Genomic DNA, 18,279 nt, shown 5'->3' with positions numbered 1-18,279 from the left:
GAAACAGGAACTGTCATGTGGCTATAAAGCCAGTCGTTTCATAATAACAATCAAATCTGCATGATATTGCATGCCACCAGTTTATCATTTATTGCAGTTGTATTGTGCGACATTTTATGATTGATCCAATCTCTCTAGTCCACTCCAGGTTTTCCCAATGCTGACAGGCTGCACTGAGCGGCGCTACAGTACAGATCCACAAACATCCACACCACTGGTGTTAGCTCGCTTACGCTTATCAACATCTTTTACAGATCTACCAATCGCAGTCTCACAACCTTGTTTGCTGATCATATGCCAAAATGTGATGATAGAAAGATGTCGTAGCCCCCCCACCGCCCCCCCGGTATACTTCATCTCCTATTACTGACAGGTTAACTGCTGGGGAATCCTCACAGGACTGCGTATCTCACGGGACGTTTAACGCCTTGACCTTTGACAAACAGCGAATGACAAATCAAAGGTCGGTGTCTTTGCACGGAGCCGGATTTCATCTCAGCGCATCTCCAACACGGCACAAGACGGCGCTCCTGGGAGAATGATAGAAAGCGCTCTGACAGGTATTGTCATCTATTGGGTTGTCTGTTTCTGTTCAGTAATTGTGTTTCATTATGTCTATTTTTTTAAATAGCTCAGCACCTCTAGCTCAGAAGGGATAACATTTAGATCTGTGCGCTGATGTTACATAATATCAGGCTACCTTTGCAAATCGTGACCATGTACAGTGCATCTGTGCTCGGTGGACGGCTGGGCTTTTATCAGCATGCACTTATTCCAAGAAGGCATGGTGAGATTTTTAAAAGATAATTTCAATTAGACTTTGAGATAAATAAATAAATATGTATTGTGTAAAAATCACAAACTTGTCTCTTTGCACGGGCCTGTTTGGGATGCGCACCCGCACAGTAGGAATGACATCATTTGGGGTATTTCTGTCAGACCGGCTGATTTTAACATAGTGCCCAATCTCATAAAACATCTTGTGCTTTATGCAAGAAAACCACCCCCACTGTCACTTCATCCTCTTTAATGATAGCATTGACTAGACTGAGTGAACAGTGTGAAGGCTGCCTCTTTGGCTTGTTGGATTTTTCTGTCAGTGGAGCATTTCGTTGACGGCATTTCCAGGAAACCTGGAAAAGATGAAAATATTCAATTTATAAATGACAAGCCTTGTTTCCCATTATTATTATTTGACAGAGGGGTTCATCCTTTTTTGTAAATTGATTTATCCGATTCTCCGTTTTTATCACCCAGGGACGACTCTATCTCGAGAGGACAGCTCCTCTCTTCTTGGCCAATAGCACGCATATTACATCACCAAACGTCACGCTCGTCACGTGAACAGCTTAAGGCGGCTTACTCAGTGACACACTTTTTGCACCTGGGGACATTCAGGGTGTAGTGCACTGAAATAGTCATCCAAGATCAACTATAACGTGATTTCTGTATTAAAGATTCAAAAGAAAGTGTTTGTAATATTTCCTATTAATTCGCCATAAAACCCACACACTCAAAGTCACACACTCAGCCACCAGTTCTGCATGAAGCTGATCCAGCAGATTCCTGGATTGTGTTTTAACTATTATGGGGATAATCATTAAACCTTGATCTTGAGGATGGTAAAAAACAGTAAAAAAAATAAATAAAAAATAGATAGATAGATAGATAGATAGATAGATAGATAGATAGATAGATAGATAGATAGATAGATAGATAGATAGATAGATATAAGGACACACCTTCAAAGGTGATGTTACAACCACAGTATGCTATAAAACAGTTAAAGTGGCACTCAGTAGAATATTTAAAGACTTAAAAGAAATGTGTCAAAATAAAGCGTAATAAAAGAATGCAGGTTCTTTGAACCCTATAATATACTGAAAGACCATAACCATTATGATATGAAGTTAAGGGACAAACTATAGAGAGGGTTGAGGGAATGGGATGAGAGAGTTGAGAGATAGAAATAATCAGTATGTGTGGGGGAGCCCAGGGATAGAGACTGAGAGCACAGGAAAAATAATGTTTGAGGGGAGGGTTTTGAGAATTGAGACAAATGAAGAAGAGAGGAATGAGAAATACTTATTAACAGTCACGTGATAAAAGAAGGTTTTACATATCAGGACATTTTAGAAAAAAAATCATCTGGTCGTTAACAGGTAAATAGATGAACAACACACATATTACAACGTGTCACTTATCTTACAAAAAACGAGACAAAATACAATATATGTGAACCCACCCTTACTATTTCAATAAGAAAATAAGAGGTAAGCACCAGCCAGGTGCTGCAAATCAAATGCACTTGAATTTATCATCAGTTAGTGTGAGCACCTCTATAAAAGCAGAAGTTTTGCCAATAACACAATGCCAAGGAGGGAAGACATCAGCAATGATCTTAGAGAAGAAATTGTTGCTGCCGTGACTCTTGGAAGGTTTGTACGGCCATTTCCAAACAATTGGAAGTCCAACATTCTATAGTAAGAAACATTCCTCACAAGTGGAAGACATTCAAGACAGTTACCAATCTTGCCAGAAGTAGACATACCAGCATGGCAATCCCAAGGACCAACATGATCCTATGGATATATAAATAGTATGCCACTTCTGACACTTTTTGTGCATTCATTTGCATTATAAGCTTTTGGCATGTCATTTTACACTGTTAGAATAACACAACAAATGGATAGGATTAGGGGGAAAAGTACAGGGCAGGGTGTCGTATTCTCACAATTACATGATGTATAATATCAAGCAAAACTACAATAATGCGTAGTCATGATAGTAATGAAAAAAAGAATTACAAAATGCCCGAGAGCTAGATCTGTAACTCAACAGGCCGCAGCATGTTAAATGTTATAGTTTTTAACAGTACAATTAGAAAAGGACTCAACAAATCTCTTACTTGAAACATTACAACCTTAAAATTGAAAGATGGTGCACTTTCATCTGTACCACCACTGTAGGTATGCACAGGATATTAACTATTAGGTTGACTAGCAACTGGTCAATAATATTTATGGGTTTAAAAATAGCAACTTTGTGGACAAAAAATGTATCAAATCAATATTTACCTTTCTAGAGATAAAGTTAAAAGGAATTGGGATGATTCTGGTGAACTATGGTAGTTATCAAAATAGTCCAGGGAAAAATCTGCACACATTGGACAGTGCTGAAAACCATAACTGGGCCCAATCCCCAGGGCCTCAGGCAACACTGAGCTATAAACTAGGACTTTACTGTGTTGTAAATCATTGCATGGGCGTGGGAACATTTCTATAAAGTATTGTCTGTGAACATAATTTCTCTATCTACAGATGTAAGTAAAAAATACTAAAAGAAAAAGAAAACATACAAATAAGATGCAGAAATATAGCCAATGTTAGAACTATAAAAGCTATAATCCAGATGGCATCTTTTCCACTGAAGGCCTTGCTTATTTCGCCAAGACAATAGGACAATGCCTAACCACATTCTGCATGTATTGCAACAGCATAGAAAGAATAGAAATAGAATAGAAAAATACTTTATTTATCCCCCAATGGGGGAAATTCAAATTCGTCAAGTAGCTCAACATTTTTTTTTTAATATTTACAATGATTGAATTAACAACCATAAAACAACAATAATAATACTACTACTAACTAAATAATAATAAATGTCTAAATGGCAAAATAAACAAATAAATAAAAATCAATCAATCAATTTGAGAAGAACTCAGCAGTCACTGTTATAAAGTCTTATGGCTGTGGGAACAAAGGACCTCCTGAACCTCTCAGTCCTGCAGGGCAGAGAGATGAGCCTCTCACTGCAACTGCTCCTCTGTCCTGTCAGGATACTGTGGAGAGGATGTTTATTATTCTCCATCACAGAATCTAACTTCCTCCTCATCCGTTTCTCCACCACAGCACTGAGAGGGTCCAGCCTTCTGCCTACAACAGAACCAGCCTTTTTCACAAGTTTGTCCAGGCGCCCACAGTTTCTGTCTGTAGTGCAACTCCCCCAGCAGACAGCATCATAGAACAATGCACTCTCAATGATAGTGTGATAAAACATGCACATCATATCACTGCAGACATTGAAGGACCTGAGCCGTCTCAGGAAAAAGAGACGGCTCTGGCCCCTCCTGTACACTGCGTCCATGTTGGCAGACCACTCCAGTTTATTATCCAGCACCACCCCCAGGTATTTGCAGGTCTGAATAGTCTCTATCTCCCCTCCATCAATGCAGACTGACTGGTATGGGGTTTTAGATCTCCTGAAGTCCACCACCAGCTCTTTGGTTTTGGTGGTGTTCAGGAGAAAACAGTTCTATTTGGTCCAGTCAGTAAAGGCCTCCACAAGGTCCCTGTACTCCCTCTCCTGTCCACCGCGCACACATGCCACAACAGCCGTATCATCAGAATACTTCTGTATGTGGCAGGACTCTGAGTTGTACCTGAAGTCTGATGTGTACAGGGTGAAAAGAAAAGGAGCCAAAATAGTACCCTGCGGAGCCCCAGTACTGCATTCCAGTGTTCCAGAAACACATTTCCCCATCCTGACATACTGTGGTCTGGCAGACAAATAGTCTATAATCCATGATGTCAGGGAGGGGGCCACACCCATACCGAGCAGCTTGTCTTTCAGTATGGGAGGCCGTATGGTGTTGAAGGCACTGGAGAAGTCAAAGAACATGACTCTCACATATGAACCAGGCACATCCAGATAAGCATATGCCGGATGCAACATGTACAGAATGGCGTCTTCCACTCCTATGTGTTTCTGCCAGGCAAACTGGAGGGGGTCAAGAGCCTCAGCAACCTGCAATCTCATGCGACGAACAAGAAGTCTCTCCAAAGTCCACCGGTTGCCCTAATTTGGGCACTGGTATGAGACAAGAAGTTTTCCACAGCACCGGGACTTTTTCCATCTGAATGCTCATATTAAAGAGCCTCTGAAGAGGGACTGCTAGTTGACCAGCACAGTCCCTCAGAAGCCTTGGACAGACTCCATCTGGGCCTGAAGCCCTCCCTGGCTTAAGTCAGCTCCAACCTCCTCTATAGTTAGACACAGAGGTTGTAGCGGAGGGATGGCGACAGGAGTGATGTTGCTATCAACCATAGAGATGGGGGTGGGGGTGCAGCTGGACAGAGGAGGGCTAGTGGTGGGAGCTGCTGCAGAGGTGGAGGAGCAGCTGGACCGAGGAAAACATTTATACATTATACATAACATTTAAACATTTTCCTTTTGACACATTTGCATGTGTCAAAAGGAAAACAGCCCGGGTACTAAACTAGTCTACCTGCCATCCAGACATTTGTTCCACAGAAAACATTTGTTGCATTAATAAACAAAAAGTATGCTAATGGGGGCCAGCAACTATCGAACAGTTGAAATCTTATCAAACAAAACTGGGATTTATTTTTGCTTTCATATCTAGTCTTCTCAGTTTGCCAGCGTTTACAAGGCGTTGTTATACATTTAAGTGATGGAGCATAGTGTTAAACCTTTACCAAAATTTTTTGTGGCATTAAATTAAACGTTAGCACATATTCATGTATACAGCATCCCAATCTTTTTGAAAAAAGTGTTGTAAAAGCAGTCCTGGTGAGTCATAATGAGGACTCACCAAATGTCACTTAAAATTCCTCATCAATATCAAAATCAGAAACAGCACACATGATACAGGTCATTGAATAGGTTTCTGCTTTGTTTTGTACATAAAAGCAGCTCAGATAAACCCGTTTTGTAGTTTCCCCGACATCAGTGGAGGTCACCAAGTGCTGCCACAGCTTTATTATTAGCATTTTCTTTTTGTTTTGGGTCGTTACCCATATTCACGCAACAGCTGCCTCGCATTCATGAGGGTTAAATTTGTCTTTCAATGTAAAGATGTTACTCATTTTTTAGTTGTCAGACATACTTTTTTAATAGCTACTCATCATATCAAGAAGATGGAATATTCAATAGGTTTTGTCCGATCAACAGAAAAAAAAAAAGACTAAAGATGTTGACTGTGCAAAGTAAATCAAAAACCAACAACAAAAAAAACACAGAATTTTCCCACTCTGAGAAACTGGAATCAGTCAATATCTAGCATTTAGTCATGCTCTGACATGGATCTTGCAGTGCACCTGCTGTGTCTGAAACACACAGGACATCAAGGGGTAAATATTCGTAAGCACGATTAAGAACCAGACAGGAAGCAGTGGCAGCATGTTGCATCCGGTTATGGCGAGCGTATCTTTCCTCCCTTTTGGACATTCCGTTCCCTCTGTGCTTTGAGCTCCCGTCTGCTCTCCTAAAAGAGTTTCCCAGGCCCATGTCCTCTTTTCAGAACCATGCAGGATTTCTGTTGCCAGGGGACAGAGCAGAGGAAGGAAGCATGCCATCACTGGTCAGAGTTTTGTCCTGCATGGACCCGGGGTCAAATCACAAAAACTACACCTAAAATGACAAATTTGGAACTAAAATGACTGACCTAAAGAGGGGGATGTTAACATCCAAACCTTCTTCTTGTCAAGCATAGATAGATAGAATATTTCCTGTATGTGACTGAGTTTCCTTTATCTGACAAAACATGATGCTGTTATCATGCAGACTGACTACAAAGCTCCTGTTATTTCAGTCTCAGGTTATAAAAAGACCAGGGACCCTTTTTTTTTTTTTTAGAGCTGAATTAAAAGAAATTTGCTCTATTATGTTCTCAGTCTCATTCTTATTACTCTCATAATACTTATAAAAGCAGGTCGAAACAAGAGGGCTCTGTTTGAATTCACCCAATAGGTCTTTGGAATCTTAATAATGATTACACTAGAAGCTTATAAACACACTAAACCATGAACATCTTTACTTGTTTACCATGTACAGTCATTGTTATTGCAGTTGCCATGGTAAATTAAAGTCAGTTTTTTTTAGGCAAAAAGGAAAGCTATTTGAAGTTGTATGCAACACTGTGATTTGTCTCAGTTTTTAAACATGTTATAGACCCATTTAGGTGGCTAATCTGCATATTAGGGTCATAGATAAGGGAAATATAACTAATACTCATGTATTCTGAAAAAACAACAGACAGGATGCATGGGGACCATTTCAGTGTATAGTGATTCCAGCTGGCTTTAGGAAGAAGACATTTTAACAAGATAATATAATGAACAAAACTGAGCTCCTGTTGAGTAAAGTTATTGTCTGTGTTGACACAAAAAGCAAGTCCGAATCTTGACTTTAAACTACAATAATATTTTTGCATTATTGTTTAATCCACTAACTGACTAACTGCTTTTAAACAATCTTGGTTTTAGCATATAATATTCTTTCTCGTTTTCAACTGGAGGACATTTACAGTGACATTGTTTCTAAAAGAGGCATCATTTGCATAAAAAAGTCTTTTGAAGCCCTATTTTTAAAAAAAATGGACCTTAGTCACAGCTACCGATCATGCGAATAATGGATGCAGCAATAACAGAGGACTGTGAGTTGGGGTGGATTTCCCTTTAACTCAGCCTGGGACTACAGTGGAAGGCAGCAGCAGCGTCGTAGTAAAATGCGGCGCTGACAGAAGGAGGAGGCGATACAGAGAGAGTTAGCAGACTAGCCGGCTGAATTTTCGATCCTCAGGAAAACAGAGGAGACCGGTTGTCCTCCCCTCCTCTCCCCTCGGACATGTGGTGCACCCAGCAGCAGCAGCAACGCCAGTAGCAACGCAGCCTCTTGCGGCGGCGGCGACGGCACAACGTAGCCTACACGTCTTTGGGGCTTCTTTTTGTCTTTTAATTTCCATTTCGTTGTCCTTTGGTAATGAGCTTGCTAGGGGCCTACAAGAAAAAGACCAGTTACGATGGCTATGAATGTTTGCAGTTGGTCGATAGCGGCGGAGATAGATTCAACATCGGCAGGGGGAGCACCAGCGGCAGCGGCACTTTCGGAGGCACCATAGCGGCCACCCTTGGACCAAAGGCAGGCCCGCTGAAACAGGACGACTGCAGCACCATGGACAGCTCAGGTAAGCGTCCTCCCGGCCCCCGGCCGCCTGGGTGGCGATTGTCTGGTGACAAGGAGCGTGCTTGAGTAAAAATGTGATGACTTTACACAATTTTCACCCGCCATGTAACTGTTCTGGTGGAGAGACAGTAGCCGGAAACATTATATTAGCTAACAATAGTGAAAGTGGCCTGTTCAGTGATGCTATTTAGATGTGCTCCAGCATGGACTGTCATGTCTACAAAAAAATAACTAAACACAGTTGGTTTTCCATCGGATACTATTCCAGGGTTCATGGTGGAAGATTATTCAATTAAATTAAATTTTACAGCCGTGTTGAGGGATATCAGCCATAAAAGCCACATTTATTTACTTTTATACATGGTTTAAGTGTGAAATTATATCCATTACTGTACAAGAAGCCTCTAATATGAATAACTGAGAATAAATCCTGTACTAGATTCAGGCTGCACTAGCACAAAATAATCAAGTTATTGTGAAGGATGGATTATCATCCAATTTATCAAACTGAATACTGTAAAACATGACCTTAAATGAGTAAGGTTCTTAGAAGTTTACTATTAATCAGATTTTTAAATACAGTCTTATTTTCCTCACTAGGATGAATTGGGACCTTTATAAAAGAGCTTCTAATGAAGTAAAATTTATTTTGTGATAACTACCGCTGCTGTTTCCTCCTCTTCAGATACCTTAGCTATAAATGTAACTGCTGTTGCTACAATGCTAATTCAATTTTTGTGTTATTCTAGACATCCGGTTCATTCTGTGTGAGGTTACAGTCTAAGTTTTTAAATACATTTCGATCACGTCTACTTATAAAACCAACAAGACAACAAAGTGTGACTCACACTTCTATGTAAGTTCAAGTAGCATCTTTATGTGATTTTTCTCAAATAAACTGACTGCATATCAGAGGAGTAAAAATAAACGTTACAAGCTTCAATTTAATCCTGATATAGAGCATTGTACTGTGAGAGGAACCAAGTGAGTAAGGTCTGATTCTGCCCTGTTTTCACCTCACTGCAGTGGTGTGTGGGGTTAGCCAGGTTCCAGGGATGAACATTTGTGTGAAACAAAAGAAGCTGGAGGAGGAGGATGGGAGGGTCAATGGAGAGAGGGGAATTGGGGGTGGGGAAGGGGTAGGGGTAGGGGTAGGGGTGGGACTCCCGTGTCAGATGTCTGTCTGGACTGGTAAGCCTTACCCACTCTCTTGTTGTCAGTCTCTTTGATGTACATGTGTGAACGTGTCTGTTCATATGTGTGTGTTTCTGTATCCAACTGCCCCATTTTCACGGAGGCGGATATTGAAGGCTAAAGGTTGGCCCTCTAGAAAGAGGGAGGCACATTCAAACAAGCCATTGATCTTCCTGGCAAAGCCAAGAGCCCTCTGTGCTGTTGAAGTCCAGCTCTGTCTCATTTCCTGGTGGCCGAGCTCTCGGCTGCTGTTTTACCTGATAGAGTTAGTATCAGAGCTTCCCCTGGTGTCTGCATTAGCAGTGTTTATCACTGTATCTGGCTCAGCAATCTGCACACTCCCACTTCCATCTGGACAGAGAGGCAGAGTGACTAACTAACAGAATAACATGGAAGCAAGACGTAGATTCAAGCAACTTGCAGGGAAATAGAGCAGAACAAGGTAAAGGTACATTTCATTGCCACTATAATCATAATTGATCATAAGCCAACAGAGTGTACGAAACAACATAGGGAAAACAGAACAGAAAGTGTTCTGCTCAGATATGCAATATATATGATTTTCTAACTTTCCTTAATTCTTAAAAATATTTCTGTCTCTAAACCAATAAATACTCTGTAATTGAATGATGCCAGCAGTGCTGGTTACTGATTGGATCCTGATTATCCAATCTCTTTGGTCCTCCAACAACAAAATGAATCCATTCAAGTTGTTCAGAGAGAAAGCCATTTGTTTGGTGATTACATCTATGATTGATTTCACAGCATATTAACATATTTTGTCCTTTGGGGCTGAAAGCACGCTCAACCTAATTTGAACAAGTCAACAGCCAAATGAGTTAGAAAAACACTTTAACTTTTATTAAAAGCACCTAAAGGTGTGCAATCCCACCTTGTGTCTCCAAAACAGTTGTGGCCTCTCAGGGGATGAACTCAGGACATGTGGGGGTGTTTTTTGTTGTCACTAATACTTTAACAGAAACCCTTTAGTTCCTGTGATATGTTTATGCATTTGGCAGACATTTTTATTCTTAGTGACTTCCATGTTCAGTAGGCAGGTAGCGTAAGGGGGTCTTGCCTAAGGACTCCTACTGGAGATAGTACCTTTCATCCAGGTCAGGATTTGAACTCCTGTCATCTGCATGAAGGGCAGTAATCTTACCACTACACTATCCAGTCGACATGTGGACTGGGGGCATCAATGATTAAGAACTCATTCTGTTGTGTTCCTCATGCTACCTGACATAACCTGACTGCAGTGGTACATCTGTTTATGTACAGTGACTCGTTTGTTTCTTGTGTTTGTCAATGCAAATTTATCAGATTGGCTATATTTGATAGTAAATAAATGCCTTTACTTTGACACTGCAGGTTCGGGACAGCACTTTTGCCAACATGCATGTTAGGTTAATTTGTGTCTCTAAAATTGTCCTTAGGAGTGAGTGTGAGCATGTGTGTGGTTGTTTGTCTCTGTGGCCCTGTGATGGACTGGCGACCTGTCCAGGGTGTACCCTGCCTCTCACCCGATGACCGCTGGGATAGGCTCCAGTCCCCCGCGACCCGACCGAGGGATTAAGCGGGTATAGAAAATGGATGGATGGATATTTCAAAACTAGGACCAAGCATTTAAAACAGGCAACATGTGAAGGTGCAGATATATGCAACCTTTTTGAAAATTAAATCCTGTTTGCCTGTTCAAGTGACAGCTTGTGGCCACTATTTTTAAAGCTCTGTAACTGGTGTTTCATGGTTTCTGTAGCTTGTAATAGCATGCTTATCATTCTAGAATACACCTCTTGTTAATCTGTGTATGAATCATCGTAGACTTTTTGCCTCATCAGCAGCATCTATAACTAAGCAGATTAGAGTTTGGTGGATATCACATTCATTCAAGTGCAGGACAAAAGAAGGTCCAGCAATGTAGCAGCTCTGAAATTGAATGCAGAACAGTGTTTGCCTTTCAGGCTTTATCATGCGCATATGTGACTGTCTGTGTCATTCACCCCCAGCTGAGAACTGATGGAGAAAGATTTTAGGCAGTAGCAGGAGGGTGACATATTCAGACAGCCCACGATCCCGCTGGACATAACTTGAATTTTTCTCTTTTCCGTCCTCTGTCCTCAGTCATGTCTCTCCTCCTCTTTCTGTTTGCTCACCCTGGTGAAAGCTACATTTGTGGCTGTGGAGGTGAGGAGGAGTTTGCTGTAGGACACGTGTTGTTCTTGTGGAACAGCTCTCACTGCTTTGAGATTTGGTTGAAGAATTTGTGTTCCATCAGCATCACTGCTGCCTCTCTACCTGTCCAAGTATGAAAACATGATTGGCACATCCAGGTTGAATTCACTTCGCTTTTGATTTCAACATGAAGCAGGTTCCTGTTCTCCATGGGTGGGAGATACACAGTAAGAAGTCTAAAAATAGGCCAAAGCTTAGTGGTGAAATGACAGCCTTGCTTGAAGTAAGCACAGGGAGCTTTTCAGTTTTTATTTATCACTATAGACATGACATCCATGGTCACCTTATAGTCTCATAGAAGTTCATGAAATAGGCAAAGCATTTATTCTACTGATTTGTGTACGGACATGACAAAACACAATTGTTTTGGGATGTTGTTTGAGAATCATAAACATAATTTTTACATCATTGCAAGCCCTGTTCAAGAACTTTTTGTGGATCATTTTAGTGGTTGTGCCTCAGGCAGTAGAGCACTACTTGCAGGCTAGGAGGTTTGATCCATTTAGCTAAGTGTATTACCCCTGTGGAATCTTATAAGTTAGCTTTATTATTATCTATATCTTTTTCTTTTTGTCTTACTTGCAACTAAAGGTACCACCTGATAAGCAAAAAAAGTACTCTGGCAGTATGTTCTTTATCAAAAGGTGGTGCAGAAATAGAAAATTTGGTCTGGTAATATTCTTGTAAATAGCTACACAGAGCCATGGTAACTGCTTCCATTTTTGTCTTGTCTGTGGTAAGGTAATGCTTCAAATCTAGTGGAGCCTTCTCCAGGTGTACAGAAAAATAACTCTTTCTATTCAATTATGTTTAAGTGCCGAAGTACACTATACAATGATCTCACTCTGCAAGAAAGCAGAAAAAATATTATTTTCAGAAGTTTTGACAGGAACCCCTAAAATAATAAATCAACAAATTATTTATTGTATGAAAGAAAGAACTGATTAAGCAATAAGTGAAAAAGGTAAGAGGTTAAATCAGCCAAAAAAAGGATGGCTACTCAGTAAACATGTTTATTTTTCTAAAGGGTGAGGCCTTCGCTCGATGTTAGCCTCTTTAGTTACTCTTTTTGATGTCTCACAAAAACAGTTCTGACTGTCTGTAGTGTGACAAAGATGAAACGCCCAAAGTACACAAAAAAAATTCACCTCAGAGAGCTGAATGTTGTACATCTGTGCAGTTACCAGATAAAATGAGGCATGCTGTCAGATAAGGTTGCACATTTTAAAGGGGCAGGTGCAATAAAGTTACCTGTGTAGTGTTCTTTAATATGAAGCCTTGAAGCTTGTGTTTTCATATGTACAATCAGTGTAGTAATTTCTAATTACTTCCAGAAGCTGATTTTGGGTTTATTTGGAGTATTAAAAATTCAAGCAGGCAAAACACATAATAAGCCCTTTTTAGCACTAGTATTTTCATTGCCAAAGGCACTGTTCCTTTTGAGTTTTTGTGTTGATCGCATAATGAGTTCAATAAGCAAGAGCCTTTTTTCTAAGTAGAAAATAAATCCCTGTAACACATTTCAGGCTCCTGAAGTCAGAGTTCAAAAGTTTAATTTTGGAAATCCGTGAAGATTCTGAATAAATATAACGGATGCTGTGAATGAATTTAAAGCATGTTACTCTATGGTCTATCTAATTCTGTGTGCAGCAGCCAGCATTTCTCCTTCCACAGGTTACCTCAGAGATAGTGTTTATATTTGGGTGTAAGAATATCTGCTCTTAAAATAAGTCTGGAACGGGCCACTTCATTGCATCACAAGTGAAATATGGAAAAATAAAAAACTCCTTTTTTTTGTTTTGTTTACCTAACTATAAAGTCATTTTTCAGGAATCTAGCTTTTGCAATATTCTTACATCTGCTTTCCAAGCCAGTGCAATAAACTATGTCTTTCCATTTTCCTGTTTGGCATAACAAACAGACAAATAACGTAATGATCTTCCTATGAAAAATAATTGTTAACAACCAAGCTCAAACTCTGCATGGTTCAAACCCAACCCCGAACTACTGAAGAGTCAGACTCGATCCTCAAGAACTGCTGCTTGAGAGAGCCAGTTCACCAATATAAGAAGGGAAAGCCTCTGGATGGCTTAATGCAGACAAGAGCACAAGTTTTGATAAATTTTGGTGGAGAGGAGATCAAATATCCAGTAGAGGGTGTTTATCTGCTATATCGAGTCTAATATCTGTAGATTTGTCAGCACTGATAAGTTAAATATCAAGTGATGATAAACTGGTTGCCATGTGTAGTTACAGTACATGAAGGAAGAGAGATAACAAGAGACAGAAGAAGGGAGAGGATGGAGAGAAATTCTCAGATCACCAGAGGGGTGCTGATTCAGATATACCACTTGGGTACTTGAATCTCTTCTCTTTAGACTGTACACACACACACACACAGAGTTCCAACAGTGTTGTGTAATGACTCCCCATCACTTAAGTTGAACAGAAATCTTTAAATTCCAGCTCCCATTAGAACGAATACCTTGGCTTTTATTTTAGAAAACACACAGCACAAATAGAGTAAGACAGAACGTTTCTGTGGGATTCCATATCTTCAGTCTGTGTGTATTTGGCTTCTCCAAAATTAATCTTGGCTAAATCTTTTTTTTTTTTCAGATATGGATGCTAACTATGGTGGGGGGCTACTGGACATGGTAAAGGGAGGAGCTGGGAAGTTCTTCAGCAACTTTAAGGACAACTTGAAAGACACGCTGAAGGACACTTCCACAAAGGTCATGCATCAAGTCGCCACGTGAGTAATTACCACTTTCATGAATTGTAGCGGTGGAATATATGTTTGGTGTTCAGTTTAAGTCAAATTCTGGTTTTAATGTCAGCGATTTGGGGAATTTTTTTGCAAAGCCCTGTTTGTGTTCATTGAGTACATCCTTACATTGCCACTCTTCAGCAGCATTGATACAAGCAGAACGCAAAAATATACCATGACAGTAAGGGTGGTAGAACCCTAACAGTACATGCACACGCTTTTTTAAAATTTAGTCAAGAGGCAGGGTGCAACCAGGACGGGTCACCAGTACATCACAGGGCCACACAGAGACAAATAATCATGCATGTTCACACTCCTCGGGACAATTTAGAGTCACCAATCAACCTAATGCATGTTTTTGGATGGTGGGAGGAATCTGGAGAGAACTCACACATACACGGGGAGAATATGCAAACTCCACACAGAAAGGCCCTGGCTGGGATAGGAACCCTCTTGCTGTGAGGCGACGGTACTAACCACACATTTCATAAGACTATTTACACTCTAAGAAAACCACAGACAGATTTTTTTTTTGTATCCAAGTAGTTGCTAGTTAAAAAAAAAACTTCCATCAAAGAATGTGTCAAATCAATGTTGCCTTAAGAAAATGAGCACAAAGGTTTGACACTCCTGCACTTTACTCCTTGTTAGTTTGCTTAACTGTTACTGAAGAAAATGTTAGAAACTAGATCATATTAGTGCTCATCCACAGACAGTGTATCATAACTTAAGTACAAGCCTGCAAAGCTAATTAATGGTATCTCAGCTGGTTTGCTTGTCAGGCATAAGCATATCCTGCAATAATAGGAATGAGGGAAGCTTATATCCAGCTGATGTTATGTTTGTATAATGTATTCCGATATTTATGATTCCTTGCAAGAAAGAAGATATTGATTTTCTAACCACCCAACCTACTGTTTTTACCAGTTTTGTTGAGTCCGAGAAGTGGTGTATTGTAGACTATACCGATTACATACACTTATTTTTCAGTTACAGCTGAGCATACCCCCATTAAACCCTCTCAGATCTGCATCATATACACGCAAGTCCTACTTTATGGCCTCAGACTGCCTAGTGTTTGTTGCCTTAATTTGATGTTGGCTAATTTTATGCATGAGCTGTGATGATTGGTTGGAGTTGGCATAAGCCAGTTTGAAGCAGAATAGTCATGCATGCTTAAAACTCAGAGTGTTTCTTATTTGCTGTACAAGCTACTTCTTCAGTCATCTTGAAATGGATGAATAGACTCAGAAGGGAAGATCTGAAAGTCTGAAGATGAAGAGAGAGGTTAATCTAAGAACCTCAGTGTGATGCTGGTATGATCAGCTTAATATAATGGAGTGTACACTTGCAATGCAGCAATAGCCAACAGTACATTTATGAAAAACAAATTAGGCTACAAAATTGGATATTTGGTCCACATTCTTATTCTTAACTCTGTTTGTATGTTTTGCATGTCAAATGCCTCATATTTACTATAGACTGACATCAGGTACATCTTACACAGGGTGATATCATGTAACATAGTAAAATTGTTGTTATCATTTCACACCATGCAGGCCAGGTTGCTGCTTACTTTAGATACACTTTATTTTTTATCCATCCATCCATCCATTATCTATACCGCTGAATCCGTCGATCGGGTCGCGGGCGGGCTGGAGCCTATCCCAGCAGTCAATGGGCGAGAGGCGGGGTACACCCTGGACAGGCCGCCAGTCCATCGCAGGGCCACATAGAGACAAACGAGACAAACAACCATGCACGCTCACACTCACTCCTAAGGACAATTTAGAGATGCCAGATTTTATTTGTTTTTTAAATTTTATTTGTATTTCATGAATTGTGACTCTTGTCAAGAGTTTTTAAACAATTACTGTCATAAATGGGACAAACCCAGGTTAAAGTTCTATAAAGTACTAGCATTTAGCATATGTTCATGGATTACACCTGCTAGCTCAATGCTGTTTTGGCTGGTGATGACAAGAAGACTGACGTGCCTCCAGCAGCTTTAAAAGTGAAGCAGTTCAGTGTGGACGGAGGAAGGTTGCAGAGTCTGGCACGGCTCAGTCGTCCCAGTGTGTTTGTGCACAGGCATCTGCACAAGGCAGCACAAAGGGGCCTCTGTGTAGTCAGAAACACACACATGCTCCTCTCACCCTTGACTCAGCAAGTTTGATCGTGTTTATTCCTCTCTTGTGTCTCCCTTCCTCTGCCTCTCGCTTGTCCTGTCATTCCCTCCTGCTTTCATCTCAGCTCCATCTTTCTTCCACCCTCTTTGCTGTCTTTTTGCTCCTCTTCTGGTTGAATTATTCATGGTAGTCCATTGTGCCAAATGGCCAGTGAACTGCTGAGACAGAAGGATTAATTTCATCAGGGCCTCGTGTGCAGTGGTGTGTGTTTGTTGGGACTGTATAGGCATGTGTAAGTGGGTGGTTTGGATAATGGGGCAGTGGGAGCTACCCTGGCAACCGACTGAAACCATCGGGAAAGAAAGTTAGATTGGAATGAAAGAAAACTGTTTATGTTTTAGAAATGCATGGTCAAGTGTTGACATTGCTGCTGTAGCAAGCTTAGGTGATGATTGTGGCATTGTGTAAATTAATGAACATCTTGTATCTTTCTTTAGACATGGTTTGAAAGAAAATCCAGATTTTCTTTTGGCTCCCTCTGTGGCTTGCTGTATGAGGGTGAAAAAACAGCAATTAATTGGAGCGATATACTGAGATCTGCAGGATCTGATAATTTATTCTTTGGACATCTGCTACTCTCTTCACTGCAGAAATGGGGAATTATTTCAGTATGATAAAATCTTATTTTTCTCACCAAGACAAATGATGTCTTCCACTCCCATTACGTTACATTAATAATATGACAAGATCATTTCTGTCTGCTTTTGATTTTTTGTAAAATAAGGTTTAAACTATTTTATTTGAGTCAAAAATTTGAAGGATTACATACATTTCTTTTTCACAACAGACACCAGGCTAAAAACTGTCCAAGGCAATATCCACAATCACAAGTTACCGCAAAGTTTGTATGTATATTGTTATATTAACAATGGATCAAATGAACATGTAGAGAATTGACACCAAATTTTCACTTCCTCCATAGTTGTGCAGTGGGTTTTACTCATAGTTCTGGTTTTTCAAACCCACAACTTCAGTGTTCGGATTCACACTAACAAACAAGGTTTTTTATGAAAAAAGAAAAAAGAAAATAGACATACTTGCCTAACAGCAGACAGCATAAAGACAAAGTAATCTACACGTTAACACAATCTCCTTGGTCTGCACCCAGACCATTAACAGAACATAAACTGTCAGTGTATCCTGTGAAAAATCAAACAAACCAACAACAGCAGAAACAACAACACAATTGAGGTTGAAAAAAAATCAAAGAAATTGTAAATTAATTGAATTCTAAAAACTATTTTGTCATCTTTTGTTTTGGCAGCAAACGAGAGAAAGAGGTTAAATCAGGACCCAATGTCAGAGCTCGAGTTCAAACATTGAATGCTCTTAATTTTTTAACCTATGAATAATGAAGAGGACAAGTGACAAAACAATCCATCTCAAATATGAAAAGAAAGAATTTTAAAGAGCAAGGAGGCACCGCCGGCAGCCCAAATCTAATGTCCACTGGGATCTAACCCACTTACACTGTCTGTTTGAGTGTTTGTCTGAGAGTGTGTGAAGTCATTAAAGACTGCACCTCCCTGCTTGTGTAAAATGGCTGAAAAAAAGTTTATGCTCCGATGTTTACTTTCTGGTAGGAACATTTAAGCATAAGGCCCTGTGTTGGTGCCGCTGCCCTCATGGGGTGTATAAACACACAGATGTAAAGTTGGCCTTTCAGGCTTTCACTCATGCATAACCGTACAAAACCACAAGTCTAGGACAAACAGCGGATCTAATTTTATACATGCAGTGGTTTTTTTTTTTTCTTTCTGTGTCAGCACATCAGAGGCAAATGGTTTTAGGTGTCTAATCCAAGGTTTCTTGACATATGAAGGGACTGGGGATTGAACTATGAATAAACTCACTGGTCTGTTTGTCTTTTTAAAACCATTCATAAATGTATTGGGCAGCACTAGG

General features: G+C 40.2%; 1 protein-coding gene across 3 annotated transcripts in view; it reads left to right on the top strand.

Annotated features, from left to right (window-relative positions):
- The first annotated feature begins 221 nt into the window (after positions 1–221).
- The window catches only part of dnajc6 (DnaJ (Hsp40) homolog, subfamily C, member 6), a 38,013-nt gene continuing 19,955 nt past the window's right edge, over positions 222–18,279 (top strand). Inside the window, exons 1-3 of one of the 3 annotated variants that reach the window (XM_075485800.1) lie at positions 222–560; positions 7,843–7,987; positions 14,035–14,170. In XM_075485800.1, coding sequence (XP_075341915.1) covers positions 7,975–7,987; positions 14,035–14,170 — 149 coding nt within the window. In that variant the 5' untranslated portion in view covers positions 222–560; positions 7,843–7,974. Of the gene's footprint in view, positions 561–7,543; positions 7,988–14,034; positions 14,171–18,279 lie in introns of those variants that run through there. The other 2 variants (XM_075485798.1, XM_075485799.1) reach the window with 2 other exon arrangements.

Source organism: Odontesthes bonariensis, chromosome 15 (assembly GCF_027942865.1).
Source record: "Odontesthes bonariensis isolate fOdoBon6 chromosome 15, fOdoBon6.hap1, whole genome shotgun sequence".
NCBI classification, from domain to species: domain Eukaryota; kingdom Metazoa; phylum Chordata; class Actinopteri; order Atheriniformes; family Atherinopsidae; genus Odontesthes; species Odontesthes bonariensis.
Note: the sequence above shows the minus strand (reverse complement) of the source record. Positions and strands in the feature narration are given on the sequence as shown.